General features: G+C 39.1%; 2 protein-coding genes across 9 annotated transcripts in view; both read left to right on the forward strand.

The window, feature by feature from the left end:
* The window catches only part of pkp4 (plakophilin 4), a 53,488-nt gene extending 36,938 nt beyond the window's left edge, over window positions 1-16,550 (forward strand). For 5 of the 7 annotated variants that reach the window (XM_042336064.1, XM_042336065.1, XM_042336066.1 and 2 more), the window contains 14 exons: window positions 1,149-1,365; window positions 4,641-4,773; window positions 7,965-8,178; window positions 8,721-8,904; window positions 9,327-9,444; window positions 9,597-9,788; window positions 10,265-10,438; window positions 11,685-11,835; window positions 12,081-12,276; window positions 12,516-12,600; window positions 12,685-12,808; window positions 13,577-13,708; window positions 14,382-14,455; window positions 15,571-16,550. In XM_042336064.1, the coding sequence (XP_042191998.1) occupies window positions 1,149-1,365; window positions 4,641-4,773; window positions 7,965-8,178; window positions 8,721-8,904; window positions 9,327-9,444; window positions 9,597-9,788; window positions 10,265-10,438; window positions 11,685-11,835; window positions 12,081-12,276; window positions 12,516-12,600; window positions 12,685-12,808; window positions 13,577-13,708; window positions 14,382-14,455; window positions 15,571-15,819 (2,243 nt within the window). In that variant the 3' untranslated portion in view covers window positions 15,820-16,550. The remainder of the gene's footprint in view (window positions 1-1,148; window positions 1,366-4,640; window positions 4,774-7,964; window positions 8,179-8,720; window positions 8,905-9,326; window positions 9,445-9,596; window positions 9,789-10,264; window positions 10,439-11,684; window positions 11,836-12,080; window positions 12,277-12,515; window positions 12,601-12,684; window positions 12,809-13,576; window positions 13,709-14,381; window positions 14,456-15,570) is intronic. The other 2 variants (XM_042336069.1, XM_042336070.1) reach the window with 2 other exon arrangements.
* Window positions 16,551-18,172: 1,622 nt separating this feature from the next.
* LOC103176399 (death-associated protein-like 1-A) lies at window positions 18,173-26,481 on the forward strand. 2 transcript variants are annotated; one of them, XM_007889897.2, is made up of 4 exons: window positions 18,173-18,229; window positions 24,171-24,267; window positions 25,719-25,773; window positions 26,294-26,481. In XM_007889897.2, the coding sequence occupies exons 1-4, from the start codon at window positions 18,223-18,225 to the stop codon at window positions 26,402-26,404; spliced, it is 270 nt and encodes an 89-aa protein (XP_007888088.1). In that variant the 5' UTR covers window positions 18,173-18,222; the 3' UTR covers window positions 26,405-26,481. The 2 variants fall into 2 exon arrangements, with proteins under 2 accessions (XP_007888088.1, XP_007888087.1); XM_007889896.2 differs by lacking the exon at window positions 18,173-18,229 and adding an exon at window positions 21,212-21,444.
* The last annotated feature ends 216 nt before the right edge of the window (window positions 26,482-26,697 follow it).

Below are 26,697 nucleotides of genomic sequence, written 5' to 3' on the forward strand. Positions count from 1 at the left end.
GCTCCTATAAAGGGAATCATTTTGTGGATTTTGAAGTACCCTTAATACTTCATGTAACAACCTGTTTTGTTGCTGAAGTGTTTGTGTTCTTATTCCAGTTTACAGATCTCAATTGTAAGGATTGTGAATAAGAATAATACTTCATCTTATAGTAGGCTCTGCTACTTTGTTAGAGCATGCCCCCAACCCCCAACTTAAATGGATTTGTACTCCTTGATCATACAGTGTACCGTGGTTAAGTACACATTGTTATTCAACAGTAAACATTTGGAATGGAATAACACCATAACATGGAGTTACAAACCAGAAGGTCACAGTTTTGATCGGGTTTGTGTTGTTAGCTGGTCTCAGACACCCAGTTTGTACATTGCTATTGGCCTCAACACCTGATTAATGTAAAGTCCTGTAGCTCAGTGGTAAGAGCACTCGCTTTGCAAGTGAGAGACCTGAGTTCAATTCCAGGCAGAGGGTGAAACCTTGGGCAAGTTTCCTTGCTCCACACAGAGCCTAATAATAATCCCTCCAAAACCAAAAACAATAATAAATTGGTCATTTTCAATCTACGACTGTTTGTGGGACATTGCTGTGCGCAATTGGCTGCCGCGTTCTCCCACAAATATACAGTCAATTCACTTTACAGTGTGTTCTGTGAAGCGCTTTGGGACGTCCTCCCGACGTGAAAAGCGCAATATCAAATGCAAGGATTATTAATATTATTAAAGTGATCCTAGCTGAAAGTGCATTTCTGTGGATGTGGGGTGAGGATAGGATTGGGCTTAGTTTTGATGGGCCTCAAGGTTAAATAACCAGTAACAAGCTGATGCTCACTGTTAAGCTTCATGCATGGAGAATAGCCATTTAAGAATGACTGACACTTGTGGGATAGCAAGGGTCAGCCCCTTCAGCAGAGAAGGACAGGAGAACTTTGGCAAATTGTTTAATAAGTCTATTTGGTTATAATGATGGTCTTTAGACACAAAATGTAACAATTTAATTCTACCTTATGTATTAATTGCATGTTCTCTTTGGAGTAAATGAATAATATTGCTGTTTGCGATTTGAATGCTGACAAGTGCTTATAAACAAACATTATATAATCTGAAAAAAANCAGTTTTCAATGTGTACAACTTTACTATTTTATTTCTAGCTGTCGGTAACCTGCAAAGAACAGCCAGTCATCGGAACACTATGACTTACCAAAGAAGTAACTACGCTCTGAATGCCATGGGTAACTATGGTGACCTGTACAGGCCAGTGCAGTATCGACCATCTGAAGTAAATTATCCCAGACTTCATTATGCTACTCCAGCAGATGAAACTGCAACCAGGTCACCGTCAATTGACAGCATCCAGAAAGATCCAAGGCATGTATTGTTGAAGCTAACTTTAACTTGTAAAATTATTTTGCTTCATTCTACTCTAATTTCAGATACTTACAAATCTATATGTGTAAGCAAATGTTACCAAAATATGGCTTGTTAATTAGGAGCCCGCATTCTCTCCGTGGGATAATAGACTATTAGTACTTCTGCACAAATATTTTTATCCCCTTTACCTATATCAGCAAAGAGTACATTTCTGAACATGATGTCTTGCAAGTAATATGGAATGTTCACATTTGTTGTATTTTTAAGACCCTTGTCATCCTGCTTATGATATTGTGTCCCATTATGGAAAAATGAGCCGTACCGGGGGCATATGGTACCTCACTATAATGTGAATCACCGGAGCAGCCCTGAGGTGCGGAAGCATTTCAAGGGCTCAAGGAAACTAAAGGTTTCCTTGCTATAGATCTGCACTTTACTGTATATATTTATACATATAAACTATATATGTTCAACTAAAAATATGTTCAATGGGCTTTTACTCATTTTAATAATAAACAGCTTGTAAACGTAATAGTTACTCACTCATGTCCTAGAAAGGTTTTAACAAACAAAGATTTGTTAGAATTTATAGCTTTTAGTGCTCAGGTTTCTATTTCAAGTTCACTTCAAGACGTTCTATTATAGAACTTCTCATGTGATGACTTGGTTCTAGTGGGGGGGTGGGGGCCATAGTGTCTTGGAAATAATGAAGGTTTCTGCAGTCCATGCTAATTTGTGGGCATTCTGCCAATGGGGACATCTGTGCCCTTTATTCAGCCAAACATTTCTTATATATTGTACATTGTTGGCTTCAAGAGAATGATTGCAGAAGGAGAATATTTGCCTCATGACTTTTAATTACTTCAAAGTAAGCTTCTAACCTATAATTTATAGCAACAAAGATTAAAAATTTGAATTATAGTGGTAAAGACACAAATCAACAATGTGGTTTTGTGAATTTTGCCATGCAATTCTAAGCCAGAACGGCATAAACTGGACTTTTTATAAACAAAGTGGAGAATACTTAAAACTCCTGTATACCTAAAATATCTTTCTATTGTAGATCAAATACAATTTAAGTGAACTTCGGTACTAAATGAGTGACATTCACCAAACCTGTTGATTAGTTTCTGGTTGAAACCTGTGAATCCATTGATTGACATGCAGCATATGTAGAGGGCTTTACTTCTCTGAATTTTTTCAAATGCTCTTGTAAATTAAATGTGATTAAGCAGCTGTAATATTGGATATTTGGCAGCCAAGCAGTAATATTCATTTGTTTTTCTTATTTGTGCAATCGCCTTAATCTTGAGCAAACTGAGTATTGATTAAATAAAGTGTACTGGGAAGAAATGAAAAGTATCTTTGCAGATGTATATACTGTGTGTGGATATATATATATATATATATATATATATAGTGTATTATCAAAGGATTAATTATACGTGTACGTCACCACCCGGTGGATTTGGACTTATTTGCATCCTTGCACGTACTATAATACTAGTTCAGCGCCTTGTTTGTCATTATTCAGTCATTATTCCATCTACCTATAATGTAACTGTCAAATCTTTGATAATCTGTTGAATATAATCTGAAAGATTTTTTTTTAAATTTCAATTAAGCAAACACAAAACAACCTCAGTCTACTTTAGTTTAGTGAAAGTCACAAGCATTTGTGCTGTAAATTACACAAATGTGTTGTTCCATTAGTTTTTGCATTATTCCTATTGAAATTGTATAAATGTACATGGGCAGAATTGCATCTTGATCCTTCATCAGACTTCCAGACAAGTGAAGGAACATCTCAGTCTGAACACTTCACTTGCCAAACACACAAAAGAAACCTGGGCATCCCAAAATATAAACAATAAAAAGGTCAATTATCAGGGGTTATAATTCACTCTATTACAATATATTCTTTAAAATTATGGTTTCGGATCTACACCTCATCTATGAATAATTTTTTTGGGCACTGCTGGTACAGTTTGAATGCAAGTCAGGTAGCTGTGCTACAATCAGGACATTCGGGAGCTCGCTGTTCAATTATAACACTGAGAAATGATGCAGACGGGATTATTCGTGAGGGTAGCTTCACGCACATTAAAGCATTTGATTGATTGGGTGACAGGTATAATTTTCTATGCTTCTCTAAAGCTCAAAGAAAAAAAATCTATCAATTCAAATATAGTATTGAATTAACATTTACTTTTTTAAAAAAACAAAATGAAAGTTTTTTTTGATTAATGATGACTGTTTCTTTTTAGTTGAATGTTGATAACTTGGGAGATAAAAAGCTTATAAACAGCAACTTAATGGGGATCAAATTAAGACACTTTTTAAATAAAAAAAATTGCACTGGCAAACTTTAATTTTCTGGTCACCTTGAAGTCAAAAGTTGCACAGTAGTACTTCCAAGGCCTTCGGGTAAATTGAAATTAAAACCAGCTTCACTATCTTGAATCCCAGATACCTATTGCTCGATAGACTAGAGTCAAGGCAGCTGATGTGCATTATTATGTTCCTGTGGCAGATGGAAGTCAGACCCCAGTGAATTCCTATAGCAAGTGACCCAGCAAATTGTACCACATGGAATCTAAATCCAGAGTTATTGCAGATGAGAAGCCCATTTGCCCAGAACCAGTGTGTCATTATAAAAGGCGATGTGTCCGATTATTATTTTAATTGCAACTCTTAAAAAAAGAGTAAATAATGGAAGAATGGTTGAATGAATTTTGTAGGAGGGAAGACGCAACGTGAATTTTTAAGTGGTGCTTCCTATTTAGTTCAGAGGTGAGATGCTTGCAAATAATAATAATAATCCTTGCATTTGATATAGCGCTTTTCATGTCTTCTAGACATCTCAAAGGGCTTCACAGAATATACTCTAAAGTGAATTGACTGTATATTTGTGGGCGAAATGTGGCAGCCAAATTGCGCACAGCAGCGTCCCACAAACAGTCGTGGATTGAAGTGACCAATTATTGTTTTTTTTTCTTGAGGGATTATTATTAGGCGTGTGGAGTGTGAAAACAAAATTAAATTCAGACTTATTTAGAAATGGTTTCAGATCTTGGAACATTTCTGCAGTAAATTATAAAGGAAATATTCCGATGTTTAAACACCACATATTGAATCTCAGCATTTTGAGTTAGATTCTCATTTCTTGCACTCTGCAATTGACAGAAGATTTTAGTATCAAATGCAAGGATTAAAATAATACCAATATAATAAACTTAACACTGGCATATTTTTCACTTTTTTTTAATCAGGGAGTTTGCATGGCGTGATCCAGAACTGCCAGAAGTCATTCATATGCTGCAGCACCAGTTCCCATCAGTTCAGGCAAATGCAGCAGCTTACTTGCAACACCTCTGCTTTGGAGATAACAAGTTGAAAGCTGAGGTATGGTGATTGTATACACAGTTTTATTTTTTTCTTATTTCTAAGAATTTGGATGAATAATGCCTCTCAGAATGCACTAAGGATTCAGCTGCAGGTGTCCCGGTTTCAGAAAAATAGCGTTACTCAATAACAAACTGTCTGTTGCTTACTTGTACACTCATCCCATTACGTAATAGCAATTGACTTTCAAATCATAAATACAATATTTCATTATAATCAATGCCTAAACTTTCAGTTAAACATCCACTTCAAATTAAAGTTCCTTCTAGAATACACAAGTCTATGTCCTTTCGCACCTTTACAAAGCGTTAATTGGTACATACTGTGCTCTGATATAAGAAAAAATACCCATGCATAAGCAGGAGTTGATTTCTGTTCCAGCTTTGGCTGATACTACATACTGTTCCTGAGCATAAAATGGTTTGAGTCACTGCAATAATCAGAATTTAAATGTGCACATACATTTGGATAATATAACTGTTTTGTTCTGCTGAGGTAGAAATTGAAGCTGTTCATCTGTATATAGTATAAATTGTACACTAAAGACTAGGTAGCAGGCACAAAGTTGAATTTTTGTACAGTAAATCTACACTGTCACATCATTATTGGGCAACGGCTGTAAGTGTAGCTCCCAGAGGTATTTGATTCCCTCTATATCAATTACAGTTCACTCTACAGTGCTTGTATTTCCATGATTTAAATTTGATGCAGTTACATCTGGTTACAAGTACCATTTAGACGTACGAGTATGTCAAAACGTTAACATTAAATTTAGTTTCAAGTCAGAGAGAGCTAAGATTGAAGGGTTCTTCCTGCCATTTCCACAGTTTAAGATGAGTTTCACCACCAGAATGGGGCCAAATCAAGTGTTCTCAACACCCTAGTCCTCAACTGGAGTAGTAGCTGCTGGTTTAATCACAAGGTGGCCTACTGTAATGTTTGATTATAAATTGTTTGTCAAAACACTGAAAGAATAAAAGTGTATATCAGTGATTACATTACCTACAGATTTTACCTTGTAGTCCGAAGATTTAATGAGAATTTGTGAAATAAATTTGCATTTCTTTGAATTCCCTTTAGACATCTGTTTCATTTTATTAAGTATCAATAACAACCTGAACAAATTTTACTTATCAAATATATAAAGTATGTAATTTCTGCAGCAATGAATTGAATATTTCAGATAGTTTCTCCAAACTAGCATTAAATTACAATCCAAATTACCATCGACATTAAGCATTATAATTTGAAGCATTGAGCATCAAGTTGATTTTCTTCCTATTAAACTCAAACGTTCTCATTTTAAAGTTAATAAAAAAAATTCTTATGGGAAGTGAAAAAATAAATTGCAAAGCAAAAACTCTAACCTTCAATTAGTGGCAAATGTCTGGGCCAATTACAATTAAAGTAGCCACTATCTCAGCTTTCTGGAAGCACATGCTTGGCAGAGTCATCAAAGAGCTCAGTTTATGTGTTTGAAGTCGGAGGTGAGCAGCAAAGAGGATGATTGAGTTTCTACTGTAATACAGGAAATTGTCACCAACTTGCTTATGAATGGTGTGAACAGCAGGGCACTCAGAACAGACCTCTGCAGAACCCAATTACTTACAGGCAAGACGCACAGTCCTTTCCATTTTCCATTAACTTCTTCCTTTTTGCTGAGACCATTTTAAATCCCGATCACTAATTTATCATTAATTCCACGAGACTTCACCATTTTTAAGCCTTTTGTGAAATATTATTAAATTTGTCCCAAAAATTCAAGTAAATGACCCTTTCACTGGATAGCCCTTGACCTAATATTTAGTTACCTTGTCCAATAATTCTATTCAATCTGTGAGGCATATTTCATCCTGAATTTCAAAACGATCGGGGCCTTGCCTATTTCCCTGAGTTTCCTTAAGGATCCTGGCATGTCTCTATTCATTCCCAGTTGCCTTGTAAAAATGTATTTATAGGAGCTTCTTAGCACAAGTTCCACCTTTTCTTATAAATTTCAGAGTTAAATGACTGATTTAGAATTTAACCTCAACCTTTCTTTGTGAAAATCTTTTGACACCTCCCAATTCCTGTTCTGTAAGGTTTTTTTTGCTTAACATAGCAAATTATGGTGAATTGTCTTAGGCATTACGGCAGCAAATGATTATTTTTATTTGAAGTAGCGTTGTATCCAGGATGATCCAGGAAAGATAAAATACTGAATTGCCTTCCTTTCATTTCTAGTTGAATTGGATCATTAAGTTGTTGTGTCATTGGGGACAGATTATGGCAGGATTATGGGAGCGCAGAGTCACGAACAACACAAAATTAAGTTGTTTACTTGCAAGTGTACCATGAGTGAACCATTCTTTTTAAAAAAAACTATCACAAAACCATTTTAAATGTCAGCTTGTTGAGCATGAACCTATCAACTTGTATAGTATAAAGACAACCATTCAACCAGCGTTTACAAATGGATGAACAGCTCCATTGAAAATATTTTAGAATCTTATATAATTTTAGACTCCATTAGTATGTTAGTCCTACAAATTATGATATTGAAAGCCTTTCATCGGGCTTAGAGTGCAGGGTTTAATGTTCATATTGTAACACTTGTATAGTACTGGTGAATTGCTAAAGTTTCCATAAATTATTGTGTTATAGATGAGTTATATTGTGACAGCTGTGACTTCAGTTGCCTTCTGCTGTATGTGATCATTTAAAGAACCCTAACTTGCTCTTGGACTATCATACTGCCATGTTTTAATTATATATGGATTTTATAATTGTTAGTTTATAGCCAGTGGGTTGAATGGACAAGAAGCAATTCAAACTGATATATATTTTTTGTTTTGCAGTTTGGCTAAAACTATTTTTCTTATTGCATTAATTCATTTTGCACAAGGCCTTAAATAAAATAATGTTCCTTCACAGTTATTTAGTGATTGAGGTGGGTATTCTATGAATTTGTTTGCTTTTACAGAATATATTTGTATTTTGTGAAGATCATCTTATGGGCAGAAAGTGTTGATTCTTTCAAGTACAAACTAGATAGATTTCCGTTGGGAAATAATATCTGGGGATACAACTTATAGTTTGGGACATGACATGTGGACACGACTGCCACAATGATGGAAGGTGAACTGGGTGGGCCTTGGTCTTCTTTTGCCAAGCAAATGTTCTTATTATGTTCTTACTTCTGTTGTGAAAAGGTGTGCCGATTGGGAGGAATTAAATACTTGGTGGAACTTTTGGATCATAAAATCCTAGAAGTACAGAAGAATGGCTGTGGTGCCCTGCGGAATCTGGTTTACGGCAAAGCCACCGATGAGAACAAGATAGCGATGAAGAATGCTGGTGGTATCCCAGCTTTATTACGTTTGTTACGAAAAACTGTGGATGCCGAATTGAGAGAACTCATTACAGGTACATTTCTTTTTCATCAAGTTTCATCACATCAGCAAACTAAATCAGTAATAGCGTATCATGTTTTCATTGTGATTTGCCATTGAGTGGCTAATTTATCCCAGACTACAGGTTGAATACGTTACTTTGCTGATAAGCAAGTCACATTATGCAGTGCATTTATTTAACAGTTGAGCCATCAGGGGGAGCTCTTGAGATTTATTAATGAAAGCAATTTGAAAGGGCTGCTTAGTAATTTTTAAGCTTTGGGAGAATTTAAATTGCTGTTCTGTCTGATTTATAGATACCTGTTCTGGAGATGTCCATAGCCTGGACTCGAGAAAATTTGTCTGAGAAAAGGAATACGTTAATTATATTTGTTTGCTGACTTGGATTGGATTTTTTTTTGTTGCTCTGTGTACTTAATCATGCCTCAGAGTAATTGGTAACTGACTGAATAATATTCACTTATAGTCTTCAATAATTTATATCACTTGTTAAATAATCAAGTGGATTGCAATCAAAGAAACTTTAAATGATGAAATGCTTTCTGTGTTATTTAGGAGTCTTGTGGAACTTGTCTTCATGTGATGCAGTCAAGATGCCAATTATTCGGGATGCTCTAACAACCCTAACGAACGTTGTGATAATACCTCATTCGGGATGGAGCAGTTCTTCTTTTGATGAAGACAGAAAAGTGAAATTCCACACTTCACTAGTGCTGCGAAATACTACTGGATGTCTAAGGCATGTAATGGGTGCTATAGGGAAATTGCATTTTACTAATACTGCAACTGTTTGTAGCTTTGCAGAAATGAATCCAGAAAATAATTTGCATAAAAGATTGTGGGAATGTGGATGCACTGCCCCAAAAGGGCATAGATGAGGAATATTTGAGGTGACATGTTTAAAAGGGAGGCAGATATTTTTTAAGATGCAGGGGTATGAAGGAATATGGTAAAAAGGCTGACTAAAGGGATTAACATACATGGCTTGAAGCGTTTAACAAAGCATTATAAATAAATGTCCAGTTTGGGGGGTTTTGCTACATTACTCTTTTTTAATGATGTGAAATATATATATAATAATCCTTGGATTTTGATTTATGTGTGTGTATGTATATATATATATATGGTTTGTCAACATTTAACAAGTTTATTATCTTTCAGGAATCTTAGTTCTGCAGGTGAAGATGCCCGAAAGCATATGCGATCGTGTGAAGGGTTGGTGGATTCCTTACTCTACGTAATCCAGATGTGCGTGAATACTGCAGATTATGATAGCAAGGTTTGTGATTTTTATTTTATGTGCAGACTGCTGATGTTTTTTTCCTGATCCTTTCAGTTGATTGTTCAAGATGGCTCACTCTTCTAGTCTGCTAAATCAATTTTTTTTGTTGAAAAAATGTATTGAAGATTTGATGATATTTATTGTTTCAGACTGTAGAAAACTGTGTTTGCATCCTGAGGAACCTCTCCTATCGCTTAGAATTGGAAGTTCCACAAGCTCGCCTGATGGGGATGAACGAACTTGATGGGTTGCTTGGCAATGAGTCTCCAAGCAAAGATGGTGACACTGGTTGCTGGGGTAAGAAGAAGAAAAAGAAGAAAAAAGAATCACAGGAAGAACAGGTTTGTCATTTCCAAACAGTACTTTGTCTAATATTTATGTATCTCAGGCCAGAGACAAATCACCAGCAGTGTTAGACTCCATCTTGGTACATATATGCTTTGATGCCTATTGTCAAGGCTTACATGTGAATAATGGACATTATCAGGAGGAAAATATGTCAGATGCCTTTGGAAGATAGAAAAGGGAATCAGCATAGGGGGAAAAGCTAAATGATATATTGGATTGAATAGTGAAAGAAAGAGCTTATTGGGCCAAATGGGCTTCACTCATCCTCAAGTAAATGAATTTCCCTTGTGGAGCTGTAATTTTCTGATTAATAATTGGAGAGTCCCATTAGATGTGACTATTGAATTTATTCCAAAGAATAAAGAACACTATTTATTAAAAAAATAAAGTGAGGATATTGTACCTATTTTAGAAGGTGCTACAGAGTTCAACAAATAGTGGCAATCTTAAAAAATTTTAATCTTTCCAGTGGGATGGAGTCGGCCCAATCCCTGGATTTTCTAAATCTCCCAAAGGTGTGGAGATGTTGTGGCATCCAGCTGTAGTGAAACCATACCTTACACTTCTTGCTGAAAGTTCAAACCCGGCTACTTTGGAAGGTTCTGCTGGATCTCTACAGAATTTATCTGCGGGCAACTGGAAGGTTTGTCAGAAAATATCTACATTTATTTCCGAATCTATAAATTATATTCATTTTCTGGTTAAAGAGTATTGCTGTTAAATGTGGCTTGCATTGTGGACATAGTACAAGCATTAGAGGTCAGGTATTTGTAAATTATAAACTCATCATGTACGTCCCCAATTACACATTTATAAAATAAATTCCACGCATTGGCAATCTTAGGACATGACCATTGTTTGAGTTTTGCCACTGTATGAGAATGATGTGAATATCCATTTTAAAATGGATACAGTACTGCTATGTACTACTGTGCTGTGTTGCATTGCAAGCTTTGCTGAACATCAGAACAACAGTCTACTTTATTTCTGAACAGTGCCACCCAGTGGGTAATGCAACATAAAATGGCGAAGATGGAGAAGGTATGCATGCCATCTGTTACAGTGCCACCTGTCCCCATTTCTCTGCCAATGTTGTTCTAAAACAGCACTAGGAAGATTACAAGTGCTGGCTGTCGATGGGGACTCTCATTCCTGTTTCATGTTTTAGTATGTTTCTTTCCCCCCCTCCCGCCCACTGCCCCTAACTCCCAGTTTGTGTTTTTTCATGCAACTACACAACTGAATTTAAGATGGCAAATGTGAATCCAAGCTGAAAAATATGATTATGAGTGAACAAACCTTTTAAATTACAGCTACACAGGGGCATTGGAATCTTTTAAAACTTTCACCATTTTGCACGATATCTGTTTATAACACAAAATGTATTCGGGGGCGGGCGGGTGTGTTCTGCATTTGTATAAACTATTTAGGTAGAGGATCACTTAATCCTCATTTGATTGTGCCCCATATCTCACACCCCTCTTCAAACTCTGCTACTTTAAAACTCCCTTTTAAAACTCTCCCTCAGTAGAGAAGGGAAGTCAATACTTCCTGTACAAATACTCCAATTCCTGATGCTCTACCTGTGGGCTACTCTGTTTGTCACTGACTCCAACTACAGATAAGCACAACATTAGTGAGTACCTAGTACTCGGTTTCCTGCAGCTGATGGTGATATTGTAGAAACGTATTTGTTTGAGTGAAAAGTAGCAGAGTTATTTCAATGTCTCATTGTGGCAAAAAAAACTACCCTATTAAGTGAAAAATTATTTTCAGTTCTGGAAATGCATCTAAACTTGTTAATGTGTTGTAGAGAAATTAATGACTTTAGTCTCAAACGATTCAGGTCCTGGCTCACGCTTATTATTATTTTTCCTTCCTGGTACAAGTGGGCAGCTTATATACGTGCTGCTGTCAGAAAAGAGAAAGGTCTTCCAATCCTTGTGGAACTACTCAGAATGGACAATGATCGGGTAGTTTGTTCTGTTGCTACGGCCTTAAGGAACATGGCACTTGATGTGCGGAACAAAGAGCTCATCGGTACGTGAAAATAAATTTAAGCAGGGTTTTTTTTAAGTCAAGCTGTATATAGCTTTATATTGTAATTATAAATATATATTAGCTATATGTAACAAGTTCACCATAAGTAATTAAAATATACAATAATAATCCGAGCATTTGATATAGTGCCTTATCATGTCTTCGAGGCGTCTCAAAGTGCTTCACAGAATATACTGTAAAGTGATAATATAAATGTCACAGTCTTCATGATTATTTTCTTCTAGGCAAATATGCCATGAGGGATCTCGTTCACCGTCTTCCAGGGGGTCCAACGTTGATCATGCTATCTGATGACACTGTGGCTTCTGTTTGCTGTGCTTTACACGAGGTTACAATCAAGAACATGGAGAATGCCAAAGCATTAGCTGATGTTGGTGGGGTGGAGAAACTTGTAAATATTACAAGAGGGAAAGGAGAAAGGCAAGTATAAAACTGGAAAACCAACTGCTGTCTTCCGTACTTTAGGTGGTACAAGTTTGATGGATTGAATGACCCCCTCCTGGTCCTGTTTTCCTATGTTCCGATTACACATGCACTGATTCAGTATAACGCAGCAGAGAGATTTGGAGAATTAAGTCAGTTGTATTACCAATACTGAATCCCTCTCATCGTTTTTAAGTTAGTGATGTTAATACTCTTTCTGTTTTCACTTTATTCAGATATTCACTGAAGGTGGTGAAGGCAGCAGCTCAAGTATTAAACACTTTGTGGCAATATCGTGATCTTCGCACGATTTACAAAAAGGTGATTCTTCTGAATGTACAGAGTTACTTTTTTGATTGAAATTATCGTATTTTATTGTGTAACACATTCTTGTTACTTTTACAGGATGGTTGGAATCAGAACCATTTCATTACCCCATTTTCTACTCTGGAGCGTGACAGGCATAAATTTTCTACATCCCACCCATCCTTAACCACCAATCTGAATATGTCACCTGTTCTTCAATCAGGTGAGTAGAATACGGTAACAGAATAAACAGTGCCTTAACACCAGGTGGTAATGCCCTGTTATTGTAAAATTAATAGGCAAAATTACTTTAAAGTTGTTTGTAAGGATGGAAACCAAAAAATAGTTAGAGGAGAGGAAGAGGGCAAGAGAGAGAGAGAACGGACAATCGTAAGGAGAAAATGTGAGACAGATTGAAAAAGAGAAAGTCAGATGGACAGGTGTTAAATTCAATACTTATTTTATCTCATAGTCATACTCTTAGCAAATCTTTGGACTGCATTAAAGATTTAAAATCTGTCTATTTTAAATGATCCACAGAATAGTCTTCAAACTTATCAGGTTTAATGCCTGTGGCTATCCCTTTAAATGCAGTACCTGCCCAAAATACTTGCTTCCCTAATTCAGGGCTTTGAGCTCAGAGTGCTGGAGGAAGTGCTGCGTTGTCAGAGGTGCCATTCTTCGGATGAGACGTTAAATTGAGATTCCATCTGCCTGGTGAGGTGGATCCCATGGCGCTATTCAAAAAAAAAAAGAGCCTTTATGCTTGTGCCTCAGCCCAGATTAAATTGGTTATTCATTGCTTTGCCATTTGTGGGACTTGGCTGTGTGCAAATTGGCTGGTGTGTTTACCTGCCTAAAAAAACTACTTGCTACACTTTCCAGTAAAAGTCCTGAAGCACTTTGAAATGTTTCGATGAAACAATAAGGTTCGTGAAATGCAAACATTAATTATTTATATTGAAAGAATTTTAAATTCTCTCGTTCACAGTGGGTAGCACTACATCTTCACCAGCACTCTTAGGTGTTAAAGAACCACGGTCTAACTATGAGAAGACACAGATTTCTATGCAATATTACAGCAATCAAGGGGATAACAGTACACAGAAGGATTTAACATTAGGTAAGGTGTTGAGTGATTACAAAAATGTAGACTGTAAATCGCATTGTGTTTGATTACATATGATTTACATTTTTAGGCTTAATTTTATAAACATTTGCCTGTAACTGATGTAAGAAGCCAATCACAGTGCATTTGACTTGCAATTTGTTCTGATCGGTTTATCACTTGTTTGTTTTATTGACTGACTAGTAACTTATCAATCTTTTTGATAACTATTTGAAGTTACCCTATTTGGGATTTCTATGATAAAAGCTATTCAACTGTTTGTAAGAGTTATTTGAGGAAAAGTGGATTTGAGGATAATTTTTTTTATTTTTTTAAAAAAAAGATAGGGTAGGAAAGATTTGCAGCTTTTCCAGATCCAATTGTACGTTTTACCTAGGTTTTTTTTGGCTTCATAAATACTACTTGATATTCGGATTAATTTCAGTTTGGTCACCATCTTTTCTGTGTTCATGATATTTAGTCACTACTCTTTTTTATTGTTAGCAACTTGTTTATACATTTTGCCACATATTTGGAATGTGAATCTAAATCAATTTTTGTGTAGCCTTCCTTCCCTTGTTTTCTCCATAGTGTTTCTCAGCCCTCCAATATTTTTTGTCAGTAACTTTAAATCCAGGTCAATGCATCCTTTTCCCATGTTAATTAATTTCAATGTAATGTTTTATAGGTTCCAGTAAGCCTTCACCAATTTACATAGGTTCCTATTCTTCACCAGCAAGGGAGGAATCTAGACGACTTCATGTGAGTGTTGAACACAATATTCTCTAAATATTAAAAGATTAATATCAAAGAATTTTATGCTTTTGAGTCTTCCATTAATCTTAAAAAAAAGTGGGAACTGGATAAGGCAACATTCCATCTTGTCATTCAAAACCATCCCTTAGTTCCATATATTCAACCATAATTGTAAGTTTGTGTTCTTTTTAGTAATGTAGCTCATAAAATAATTAACAATATCAACCATTTATTTGCTGGTCTATACAATCCTCCCACCTCAGCTCATCCATACCAATCTTCATCCATACATATCCTCTTAACGTAACATCATCGGCACATGGTTTGCACCTCAAGTCTGCTCTTTGCCTCGCACAATTTGTATTGCAAGTTTTTATTTGGCTAATGTATATAAATAATAATTTTAAAGCTAACTCACTATCAACTGGACTGTATTGTTTCTGGTCCTATGGGGCAAACTTTTTTCGGTGCTTAAAAATTTTAGCTTTAAATTCCAAAGTTTTTTTAATTGTCCTAAGAATATTTTACTCCTAGTACTGAAATACAATAAAATTACATGTGTATAGCGCCTTTTACGTCGGAAGGACGTCCCAAGGCCCTAGACAATCCGTGTTTGGACCCGAGCTAGGGGTCAGGATCGTGGAGGGCAGGGGGGAGGAAGGAGGGTGACCGAAGAGGAGGGTCTTGAGACGGGTCCTGAAGGAGGCAAGTGAGGGAGTGAGGTGGAGGGACTGAGGTGTGGAGTTCCAGAGGGTGGGGGCAGATGGCAGAAGGCCTGCCTGCCATTGGTGGGGCGAGCGAGACGGGGGACGTGAAGCACGCCGGAGCCCACTGAGAGGAGGGAGCGGGCAAGTTGATAGGGGGCTAGGAGGTCACAGAGGTAGGGGCAAGGCAGAGGGATCATGGGGTGGGGTTCCAGAGGGTGGGGGCAAAATGTTTGTGCTTGAAGTCATGCATAGGTAGAAGCAAAACCAAAATGATGCTCAAAAGAATTGAGAAAAAAATACCATTATGTGAGATAAATTTGAACAAGGGTGGAGATATTTTTTAAAAGGAAGATATTTTATAAGAAGATAAATGATGTATCCTATTATAAATATTTTTTTACCTTTTCGTTATAGCATCCACAGATGTACTATGGACAAGAAGATACAAGCAGAAGGAATTACGATACCTATAGAATGTATATGCCATCTCCACAAGGCTACGAAGACCCATATTTTGATGATCATCTTCAATATCCAACAGCCACTGATTACACATCACAACATGGACTAAAATCATCAACCAACTATGTGGATTTTTACTCGACTAGGCGTCCATCTTACAGAGCAGACCAATACCCAGGGTCTCCAGATTCCTGGGTGTAATGTTAGGAGGTAAAACAGAAGAAAATTATCTTTCCACTTTTTCCAAGGGCACTGAATGTATGTGAAAATCAATGTGAAGGGTTCTTAGTGGAGAAAATGTGAATGTGACCTTAAGGAAAGAAATGAGGAAGTGCTTCCTTTTCGCAAGGAAATTCTGAAAGAAACTGCAAAGGATGACTGATGGGGAGGAGAGTCTTTTAACTCTAGATGTTAGGTTTCTTAACTGTAGCTCTTATAGTTTGGTGAAGGTGTGGGCCACGTGTAGAAAGGTTTGAGACGAGGACAAAGATTGGAGAATGTCGGCCGTATGAAATGTGAAACTTTTATGTGAATAAAGTCTTATTCTGTGGGTTTGTACAGACACATTAAAAAGATATACCCCTTTTGTTTTACCAAAATAATGAATCGTCGAACTGTGTATTCCATCGCCCTTGTAAATGTTCTTTATTTGATGTAAATATGGAAATGCCACATGAACAAGAATTACTGTCATGTAAAGCAGTGACCCGTGTTGAGGTACATTTTTAAGATGCAGGTGTTGTAAAACAGATGAATGAATCATTCTAAATGAAACGTCATATTTTGTTTTGCAGAATTTTGTAATCACGAAGCATAAAATTACGTTTTCTAGTCAACTGGACCCTTATTTTTCCATTCCCATTGTGTGGCTGGTATCACTGCCATTTCCTATATTCATTTATAAATAAATGTGATTGTTTCATTCACCAAAACCTTTTCTGTGCTTATTTTTGTATTTACCATCATTACTCGTATTGGCTATAACGCACGCAAAAGTCAGAATTAGATTTAGAAAATTCATATGTACTATCCTGAAAAATGCCTTCTTTTAATCATATATACTATATAGACAGCAGTTACCCCAACGCACACTCTGGGCTCCCCCAGGCCTTGGCTCTTTGCCATCTGCGCCTCATACTTTCTGGAATTAGGTAATCAGGTTGTGTCCCTCCAGAGAGAGAGCGCATTCCATTCCAACAATCTCTCTGGGATTTCCATGTGTAGGTAGTTTGGTTCGGATAAGGCACGGTGATGGGTTTCCGCATGTGTCAGACACCCGGCTGAACAAACAAAAATATATAGAACATACACACTAGATATCACTTTTTTTTGCCCCCATCTCCCCACCATGTCTGCGTTACCACTCATTGGTATTGTATGTTCTCTGTGGCCATCGACCTTCACAACACAACTTCTTCACACGTTGATTTTTTTTTTCTATTTCTGGTAATACGGTGCTGGTCCACCAAAAGTAGGAACGTGCAGGTCTCTCTCATTGATTCAGTGCTACTTTGAAGGTACTTCTTTTTACTTTGGAGATTTGTTATGAAATATTCCCATCATTTAAGTGTTTCTTTCAGTTCATGTTTAGCAATTGAGTTGAATGAGAAACATTTAACCCATTTTTCAGCAATTTTTCATCTCGGTGCTAAATTTGTCCATGGACGCTGATTTTGATCACCAGAAACTGTCTTGGCCTGGAAGCAATTGGTGTCAGCATAGTATTTGTGGCTTGTTTTCAAAAAGTCTTAATGTAATGCAAATTGTAACTGTTCCTATTGTATGTGACAATGTTGGGCCTTTTGCAAATCTGTTTTAAATTACTGGTATAAGAGGTTCGAGGGTCAAGCACTCAACCCTACACTTCATTCTTTTCAAGGTTGATTAAAAAAAAGTACAGGTTTGGATGTATTTTTGTAAAACTTCTGTACTGTGCCTGCTCACTTAAATTTAAAAAAAACATGGCAGTAAAATGATAGATTTTCTCCTTTCAAATCGGAGTTGTATCTGGAGATAATGTTTTCAAATATATATGACTGGGTGAAGTCCTCTGCTAACAAGGAGAGCGGCCAATTTGAAACCATTAAAAGGTATTGCACAAAACATGTATTGCACAATATTAAAATACATTGGCTTAAAAACATTTCTTTCTGCTCATATTTGCAAACGCCAATTTTTTTTTGTGAACAATGGAGTTCAAGGACGTCTCACCTCTGCAACTGGTTTAAAACTTGCCATGTGAATTGGTCATCCAAATCAATTACCACAACAACAAATTACATTTGTATCGCACCTTTCACATCGGGAGGAGTGAATCAGCAAAATATCAGCGAAAACCTGCGCAGGCTTAAAAAGAGGATTGCAATTGGAAGTTTCTGAGCAGAAAGGTAACTGAAGCAACCGTAACAGAGCAAACTCTCACACACACACACACACACACACACACACCTATCCGGTGACTCAACAACCGAAATACAGCGATGTTCGTTTCAGTCGTTTACATTTCAAAATGATTACCTCCCACCTCCTCTTGTGGTAGCATGAAGATGGTGCAAGGCTCGGCATTGCGGGGAGGAGGAATGCGAGCTGACCTTCACGGTGTACATGGAAGGTTTGTGTGACGTCTTAAATAGTAATAATAATCCTTGCATTTGATACAGCGCCTTATCACGTTTTACGAGGCGTCGCAAAGCGCTTCACAGAATCTACTATTGACTATTTTGTGGGCGAAACGTGGCAGCCAATTGTGCACAGCAGCGTCTCACCTCAAACAGTGGGTCTAACGACCATCGAGGCTAAGTGCTGTTATTGATCAGAAAACCTCTTTAGGAACTTGTTTGTTTTGACGAGCTAAGAACTCCCAATTTCACTTGTTTTTTTAAAAAATGGAAATGGTGAAAAACATACACATCGGTCCAATAATGGAACTAATTGCGTTTTGAGTTTGGGATGAAGGAACATTGCTAGAACACAGTAAAGTGAATTTTACTCTCTTCGATCTGTTATACCGTGGAACGCTTGATGCACAGCTGCGAGAAGGGTTTCTGACCCTTGTGACCTTGAATACCAAATAAGAGCTGAAATTGAACATTTCAATCTTCACGCACACATACTGAATTTGAATTGCTTGTGATATAAAAAGCAGAATCAACCAGAATTATAGCAATCAACCATTTATTTTATAACGTTATTCAAAATCTTGTTCGGGTTCCTTGAAATGTACTCCCAAGAGCAACTCCCCACTCCACCATATTACTAATGGATTTGCATATTTGATCATTAGTTTCAGTTTCAAAGTTACATATGTATTTATATTCAGCATAAAAACTGTTTATTGTTACTGTTGGAATAACTGTCTTCCTAAAGAAAATGCCTTCATGTGTTGAGTTTTGTCATTTTCGTGGAACTGTTCGTTAACACGTGAAAATAATGCAGAACGACAAATTATCTCAATGGGTTCTGTTTATTAAAAAAAATGTTAATTTTAAATATTTATCTTTGAGACATGTAAAATGATTACATTAACTGACAGCCCAGAGCCTAGTGTTTTGCACTCAAGTGCACTCAAAGAGCCCCTCTATGCCTTGTCTGTTCTCTGTAAAGCCAAAGACATGAATTCTGTGGAGAAAAGTAAATAAATATCAGAGTCAAATATCACTGTAGGAACCATTTATGTTAGAAAATACAGTTTCTTTACAGTGCTGGACTGTTTTCTCATGTACTAAAATAAAGGCACTGTTTGATATTAGCATTAGCTTATCTTCCAACTAACATTTTAAAATACAAAACAAATTTACATTTAAATAGCACCTTTCACGTGGGGAGGATGTCCCCAAATGCTTAAGGATATTGTCCAGGCACCCGAGCTGGGAGTGGGAGATGCGGGGGATGGGGAGGGGGCGATGGCAGGTCTTGAACAGGGAGTGGGGGAAGACGTCAGAATGGAATTCCAGAGAATGAGGGTAGGAAAGGCTGAAAGCCTGTTCTCTGACGATAGGGAAAACAGGCAGAAGACATGAAGCCCAGTGGTCGCTGAGCAAAGGGAGCGGTTGAGTGGGTAGGATTTAAAGAGGTTGCAAAGGTAGGGAGGGATTTAAAAGTGAGAATGAGGATCTTGAACTTAATCCGGGGGAATCGGTGGAGCTGAGGAAGTCTGGTGCAGAAAAGGACACGGGCTGCAGAGTTAGTGTAGGGAAGTCAGGCCAACAGTAGAATAAAGAGAAAATGGAGAACGATTTAATCTGCAAGTTTAATAACTACACCATTCCCCTGTATTTTTTGATTAATCCTTTTGGGAAGCTTCAAAACTCCTCTCCACCCAAACACTACTAACTTTTGTGCCATCTCTATCAGACGGGCGTTTTCGACTCCTACACAGTGCGAGGATTTCGTGGTCAATAACAAAATAAACAACAAAAAATAACAAATTGCAAAAAAGGGAAATTGTTTGAAGTAAATATTTATCTTTAACCCGTGACACTGTAACTTCTAATAATTTGTATTTTTATTCAAAACATCCATCCCTCACGAGAAAGAAAGACTTCCCAATCCCACCTTGCATCGTTTTTTTCAAAAGAAAGTCTCTTTTAAAAACAATCTTAAATTTAGAATTTTAAAAAATCTTATTAATCTTCTTCTTTGGGGTCTCTGTGTCATCGTTCTTACAGGGAATGTCTTGTCCGGCAAGAAGTACGAGGCCTGACATTCTGCGCCGTTCTGCGCACCGTCACAACAACAACTTGGGTTTATATAGCAAGACAGCGTCTCAGAGTGCTTGGCCACAATACTCTCCCGAGAACTATTATTATTATTACGTGTGTGGAGGACGCCGAAACAGGATAGAAGCCACTCTTGCGATTGTTTATTCTTGTTTATTTGAAAACTCGTGAGCTTTGCCCGGGGGCAGGTGATTTCCTAATTGAAATGCACTGAAACCTGAGTAACTACAGGTGTTTGTTAGTTAGTCAGCTCCGACTGGGTTGGGCCTGTTTCGGGGACACAAGAGTTCTGCATCTCCAGACAAGTTTCCCAAATTCCTATTGGACAGCGGCTCACGGCACATGGTTTCCGGAATTTATACTAATGATCCTTCCATTTGATAGAGCGCCCCATCACGGTCTTCGAGACGTCTCAAAGCGCTTCGCGGAATACACTGTGAAGTGAACCGACTGTGTATTTGCGGGCGAAATGTGGCGGTCAATTTGCGCACAGCAGCGTCCCACGAACAAAAAAAATAATAATTTGGGTTTGGAAGGCATCGTTACCCCCACCCACCCACGCCCCCCGACCACCCACCCACGCCCCCCCGACCACCCCCTGAAAAGCGATCCGCCGATCGACTAACAACCGGGTTTCCTCTTTACTGCTCGGGGGGAAATTACGGAGTGAGGGAGGGAGGGAGGTTGGCTACGGTTTCGCCCCCGACCCGCCCGGGTCCTCTCGCCACAGGACGCTAAGCCACGGGACTTGGCTTTCAATACGACTGTCACGTTCCATTAGCATTAAGTCCACTCCGATGGAAGAATGTTGTTTTGCACATGGTTTTGGGGGGGGGGGGAGGGGGGAGAGGGGGAATCTGATCAACATCTCAGACCCAACCCTTTCTCCCCAACAAAGAGGCTGTACTGTCACGTGTGCTGTGAGCTGGTCCTGTAAACAGTCCAAGAGAGAGAGAGAGAGTGAGTGAGTGAGTGTGAGACACACAGAGTAAAGGGTGGGAATTGATGGTTTGGTGAAGCAGAGAGAGAGAGAGAGAAAAAAAAATGGTTCAAACAGTGGAAGCCAATCTTTGCAATTCTTCTCTCAAGGCTGGACATCCTCCTGCAGGTAGGGAGATGGTGATTTTGCTTTTTTTTTGGTATTGAGGAGGGGGGGAGTTCCTCTGGTGCAAAGTTTCCATTTCTCTGCTTTCTCTTTTATTACCTCTTTTTCTCTCTCTCTCTCTCTCTGTCTCTCTCTGCCTCCTGGACTGTTAGCAAAGGGAGGGGTGTCCAGCTCTCCCCCCCCCCCACTCACTACCTAATGTCTGCAAGAGGGGAGGGGGGGGGAAGAAAAAGGAAGTTACAAAGAATTGATTTAATACTTTTTATAATCAAAAAAATGTGTGTGTGTGTCTGTGTGTGTGGGTGGGGTGGAGGGTGGGGTGGGGTGGAGGGGGGGGGGGCATTTTTTTTCATTAAAGGGGAGAATTAACTTTGCTGTTGTGTGTGTGTGTTGTTTTTAAAATGTTCTGCAAACTCAGTCGTGTTGTTGCAGGATATCCTGCACTGCACTGTCACACAGACTGCACTAATCTGCTTTTTGTAGTCTATCATTCAGCCATTCTGCCTCACCCCCCAACACCCCCCCCCCAACACCCCCCCCCAACACCCCCCCCCCCCCAACACCCCCCCCCCAACACCCCCCCACCCAACACCCCCCCCCCCAACACCAACCCCCCCCCAACACCAACACCCCCCCAACACCAACCCCCCCCAACACCAACACCCCCCCCCAACCCCCCCCCCAACACCCCCCCCAACACCCAACACCCCCCCACACCAACACCCCCCCCACCCAACACCCCCCCCCCACCCAACACCCCCCCAACACCAACACCCCCCCACACCAACCCCCCCCACACCAACCCCCCACACCAACCCCCACACCAACCCCCACACCAACCCCCCCACACCTAACCCCCCCCCCACACCTAACCCCCCCCCACACCTAACCCCCCCCACACCTAACCCCCCCCACACCTAACCCCCCCACACCAACCCCCCCCACACCAACCCCCACACCAACCCCCCCCCCCCCCACACCTAACCCCCCCCCCCAACACCAACCCCTGACTTGCAGGACTTTGTTGGCTTTTTTTTTGTACAGAGAGTTTGTGCACTTCACCCCTCCCCCCCCCACCCCCACCCCCAGGGCTGAGGAGGGGTGGTCTGGTGGGTGGGTGGGGGGTGAGACAATGTTTCACAACCAGTTGTTTTGAGTGTGTGTAACGTGTTTATAAAACACTTTTAAAAGCTGATTTCTTTTTGGGGGCAAAAAAAAAAGTTACAAAATGGTTACTTTTTAGTTGGATGCCACAATGTTTCTCTCCCCCCCTCACCCCCCCCTTTCCCTTTTTCATTCACAACCTTCTTTCCCCCATCCCATTTCTTCCCGTAAAACAGCCCCGACCACAAACAGGTGTCAACCGGTAACGCTCTCGTCTCTAAATTGGATGGTCGTGGGTTCAACCCCTCCCCCTCCCCACCACGGAGCGACTTTGAACTCTCGGTCTATACAATCTCTTGTAATAATAATAATAATAATAATAATAACGATAATAATAATCCTTGCATTTGATGTAGCGCTTTTCACATCTTCCACACGCCTCAAAGCGCTTCACAGAATAGACGGCAAAGTGAATTGACCGTATATTTAAGATATTTATATTTAAGATATTTATATTTACTTAATGTAGAAGTGTATTTAAGAGAGAAGTAGATGGGTATTTGGGGAGGAGAGGATAGGATTGCAGGGCTATGGAGAGAGAGCAGGGCCAGTGGGATTCAGTTGGAAGCTCTTTTTGGAGCTGACGCAGATACGATGGGCCAAATAATAATAATAATAATAATAATAATAATAATAATAATAATAAATGGCCTCTCTCTGTGCTGTATGGTTCGATGATATACTGATATACCTCTGCGCACTGCGGAGTCTCGAGATGCTGTCCTTCGGATGAGATGTTCAGCTGAGTTTCTATCCGTCTGTTCAGTTGTTGATGTTAAAAGATTCTGTGACGCTATTCCAAAAAGAGGAGGGAGTCTCTCTCTCCTGGTGACCATCTCCCCCCAATAAAATGACTCACTCGCGACATTACGCGGCTGTTGTGTCTGAGGACGTTGCTGTGTGCGAATACAATACTTTGTTCATCTACAAATGCTGCACTTTCTAGCACATCATGAGAAGCGTTTTGAGTTATCCTCCTGACATGAAATGCAAGGATTATTATAATTATTATTTATTTTTTATTGCTACGGTACTCTCAGAAGAAAATAATTGAACATCAAAGCTATTCTCCTATCCTTATTACAAATAATTTTAGGACGTTGCCTTGGTGAAATCCTACTTGTTTATTTCTGTCCATCTGTGTTTTTGGTGCAGGCTGGATATGTATCAACATTTGTAATTGAAACCATTTGTTGCACGCATTTGTGCTCTCGGGGATCTTGTGCAAAATATTTGAATGATTATTGCAATGAGTCAGTATAATTGGCACTGTACTGCAGTGTTTACGAGAAATATTTTGACATCTTGTGAGCTGTTTGGGCTATGATAAGAAGATGATAACTAATAAACTTTGCATTTGATATGGCGCCTTAGCGTGTCATTGAGACGTCTCAAAGCGCTTAATGGACTATACAACAAAGTGAACTGACTGTACGTTTTGTGGGTGACACGCGGCAGCCAGTTGCTCACAGCAGCGTCCCCACAAACAGTCGTGGGAATGAGTGACCAAATTTGAGTGGGTGTTAACTGCAGATGTACCATGAAATCCTGCTCATGTTCTACAGTGAAAGCTGGTGGTATGAGGATCACCAAGAAACAGGGGAATGAGGAAAATGCGAGCGGCGACAAAGAAATCAAGAAGCGTCCTGTTGAAAGCTCAAGGTTAGTAAATATCTTTGAACCTGGCTGGTGCGGTATTCCGTAAACGTTCTTGTTTTCTGGAATGTATTTCATAAATTTTCGCATTGTTTTTCCCTTTTATTTTCTTATCCAATTGTCGTGTGGTAATGGACACCAAAATACATCCTCTCATTGCTTTCGGGCGGTAAGTGTAATGGAAAGTTGTTTCGTATTTTTTTTAAAAAAAAAACGTTGGGTACACCGTCCTTTTGAAAATGGGTCACTTGTGCCACGACATTGTTAATCTTTTAACACAAACACGGTATTATGTTTAATCTTTTTTTAAATAAGTATCAGTTTTCCAATTCTCTCCTCACCTGAGCAACCAGTGTGCAACCTTGCCATTTAATTCCTCAAGGCTCCCTTCTCCTTCACGTCTGTTGCTCTGACCAAGACTGTGTTTCTTTACCTCTACCGCACAGCTTGCCCCCAGCTTTGCCTCACTCGCCCCGGATATCGCTGCAACCCTTATCCGTATCTTTGTCCCCCGTTGGACTCTTCTGACGTACTGTCCGCTGGTCTCCCCAGCTCCACCGTCCTTCAACGTAACCAAAACGCATCCTTCCTGGCTCCAGAATCCACCTGTCCATCACATCCAGTGCTCGTCCAAGCTCCGCTGGCTCTTGGATTTCCAAGACTGAGATTGATAGATTTCTAAAGGATAGAGGGATTAAGGGATATGGAGATAAGGCGGGCAGATGGAGTTAGATTAGAAGATCAGCCATGATCTTATTGAATGGCGGGACAGGCTCGAGGGGCTGAATGGCCTACTCCTGCTCCTAATTCCTATGTTCCTATGTTTTCTCAGCAGCTTAATTTTTCAAGGGCCTATTAATCATTGTAACTGGCTGAATGATTATGAAGCACAAATCCCTTCACACTCTATCATGTCGCTCGCTCTCTGCTCTCCTATCCCCTCAACTCCTCTGCTCACCCTCAACTTGGCCGACTCTCATTTGCTGGTGGGCCACACATTGGTGTTTCTGATGTTGCGCTTCTAACCTCCGGAACGTCCTCCTTGTGACCACTGTAAATGAGTTGTATCCTTCACTAAAAGAAGAGTAAGAGGAAAAGAAAAATCTATGTAGTTGTGGTTCGTGTCAGTTTACTTCATATACGTTCAGCTATTGGTGTCTGACATGACAAAAACTGAATTAAAAATCAGAATTTAAATTCAATTTTACTTGTAGTACATTAGATTTTATATAATTAAGGTTGAAGTATTGAATTAAAAACTGCACTAAATGTGTTTTTTTAAAAAAACATGCACTAGATGGCAGTCTGTTATAGAAGTGAAATGGTTTTAGTTTGAAGTTAGTGCCTTTGTGTGGTTTTTTTAAAAACAATTGCTTTTTCTGGGTAGAAAGCTACAATGCGGAGCGGTGACTGGGATGAAACTCTGAATTATTCAATTTGTTGCATCTCATTTTCAGTTCGGCTGTCAACTCCTCAAAAATGAGCTTCATCTTAGCCAGAACTATTGATAAGGTGAGTACGTGGATCTGATAACGAGCTTCACTGCTCGTCTCTGAATGTCCTTTTTTTCGCCAAAACCTGTCAGTCTATATATGCCTTCTATGAAATTTTCAACTTTTCAGCCTTTTGGATTGGATTGAATTAAATCAAGAACTAATAATAATAATAATAATCCTTGCATTTGATACAGCGCCTTATCACGTCTTCGAGACGTCTCAAAGCGCTTCACAGAATATAGTGTTAAGTGAATTGACCGTATATTTTTCTCTACGCATATGCAATCTGGTGAATTGTGGAATTCCGACACCATTTAAAATTATTCTGAAGAAAAAATGAAACGAAACTCCCGAGGAATCTAATGATTTCAACGTTCCCACAACAAACAAGAGTTGACTTCCTGTGCGGCAAAGTGCATAAATATCTTGAAATAATTACCTTTTGGATGGTTTGCTGAAGGATATTGATTCGGTTTTATTCACCTCTCGTTTAACCGTTGCTTATTACCTTTTTTTTTTACTTTAAATACTTGTAGCTGAACCGAAACGTCCCAGTTTCAGATGCACATCAAAAGCTCCAACCTGCTGTTGAAAAGCTGCCACCACCGAGACAATTGCATGTCATTCACCAGCCACGGAAACAATGAATGAGATGCGTTGACTAACAAGTGATGAACGGCGATAAATCTCATACACAGAAGAGAAATTGGTGTAATGGTGGGTGGGTGGGTGGGTGGGGGGGGGGGGGGGTGCAGAAAACCCTTGATATAAGGCGTTTGTGAGTGTGGCACATAGTTTAGTTTCTGCTTTTTAGATGCATCATTCTCGGGTGGGTGGGGAGAGAAATAAATCAACAGGTGAAAATGGTGTTGAGTCACGAGGATTCACGTTTGTGAATGCTTGTTGCTGTCAGAGCGTTTGGAGTTCTTAATGTTGCATA

The sequence above is a fragment of the Callorhinchus milii genome, unplaced genomic scaffold (genome assembly GCF_018977255.1).
Source record: "Callorhinchus milii isolate IMCB2004 unplaced genomic scaffold, IMCB_Cmil_1.0 Scaffold6, whole genome shotgun sequence".
NCBI lineage: Eukaryota > Metazoa > Chordata > Chondrichthyes > Chimaeriformes > Callorhinchidae > Callorhinchus > Callorhinchus milii.

Excerpts from the sequence above, each read along its gene's own strand:
- LOC103176399 (XM_007889896.2), top strand. The coding sequence starts at position 21,381 with ATGGTTCAAACAGTGGAAGCCAATCTTTGCAATTCTTCTCTCAAGGCT. Across the intron at positions 21,445-24,170 it reads GGCTGGACATCCTCCTGCAG|TGAAAGCTGGTGGTATGAGG; the intron begins GTAGGGAGATGG and ends CATGTTCTACAG. Across the intron at positions 24,268-25,718 it reads CGTCCTGTTGAAAGCTCAAG|TTCGGCTGTCAACTCCTCAA; the intron begins GTTAGTAAATAT and ends TCTCATTTTCAG.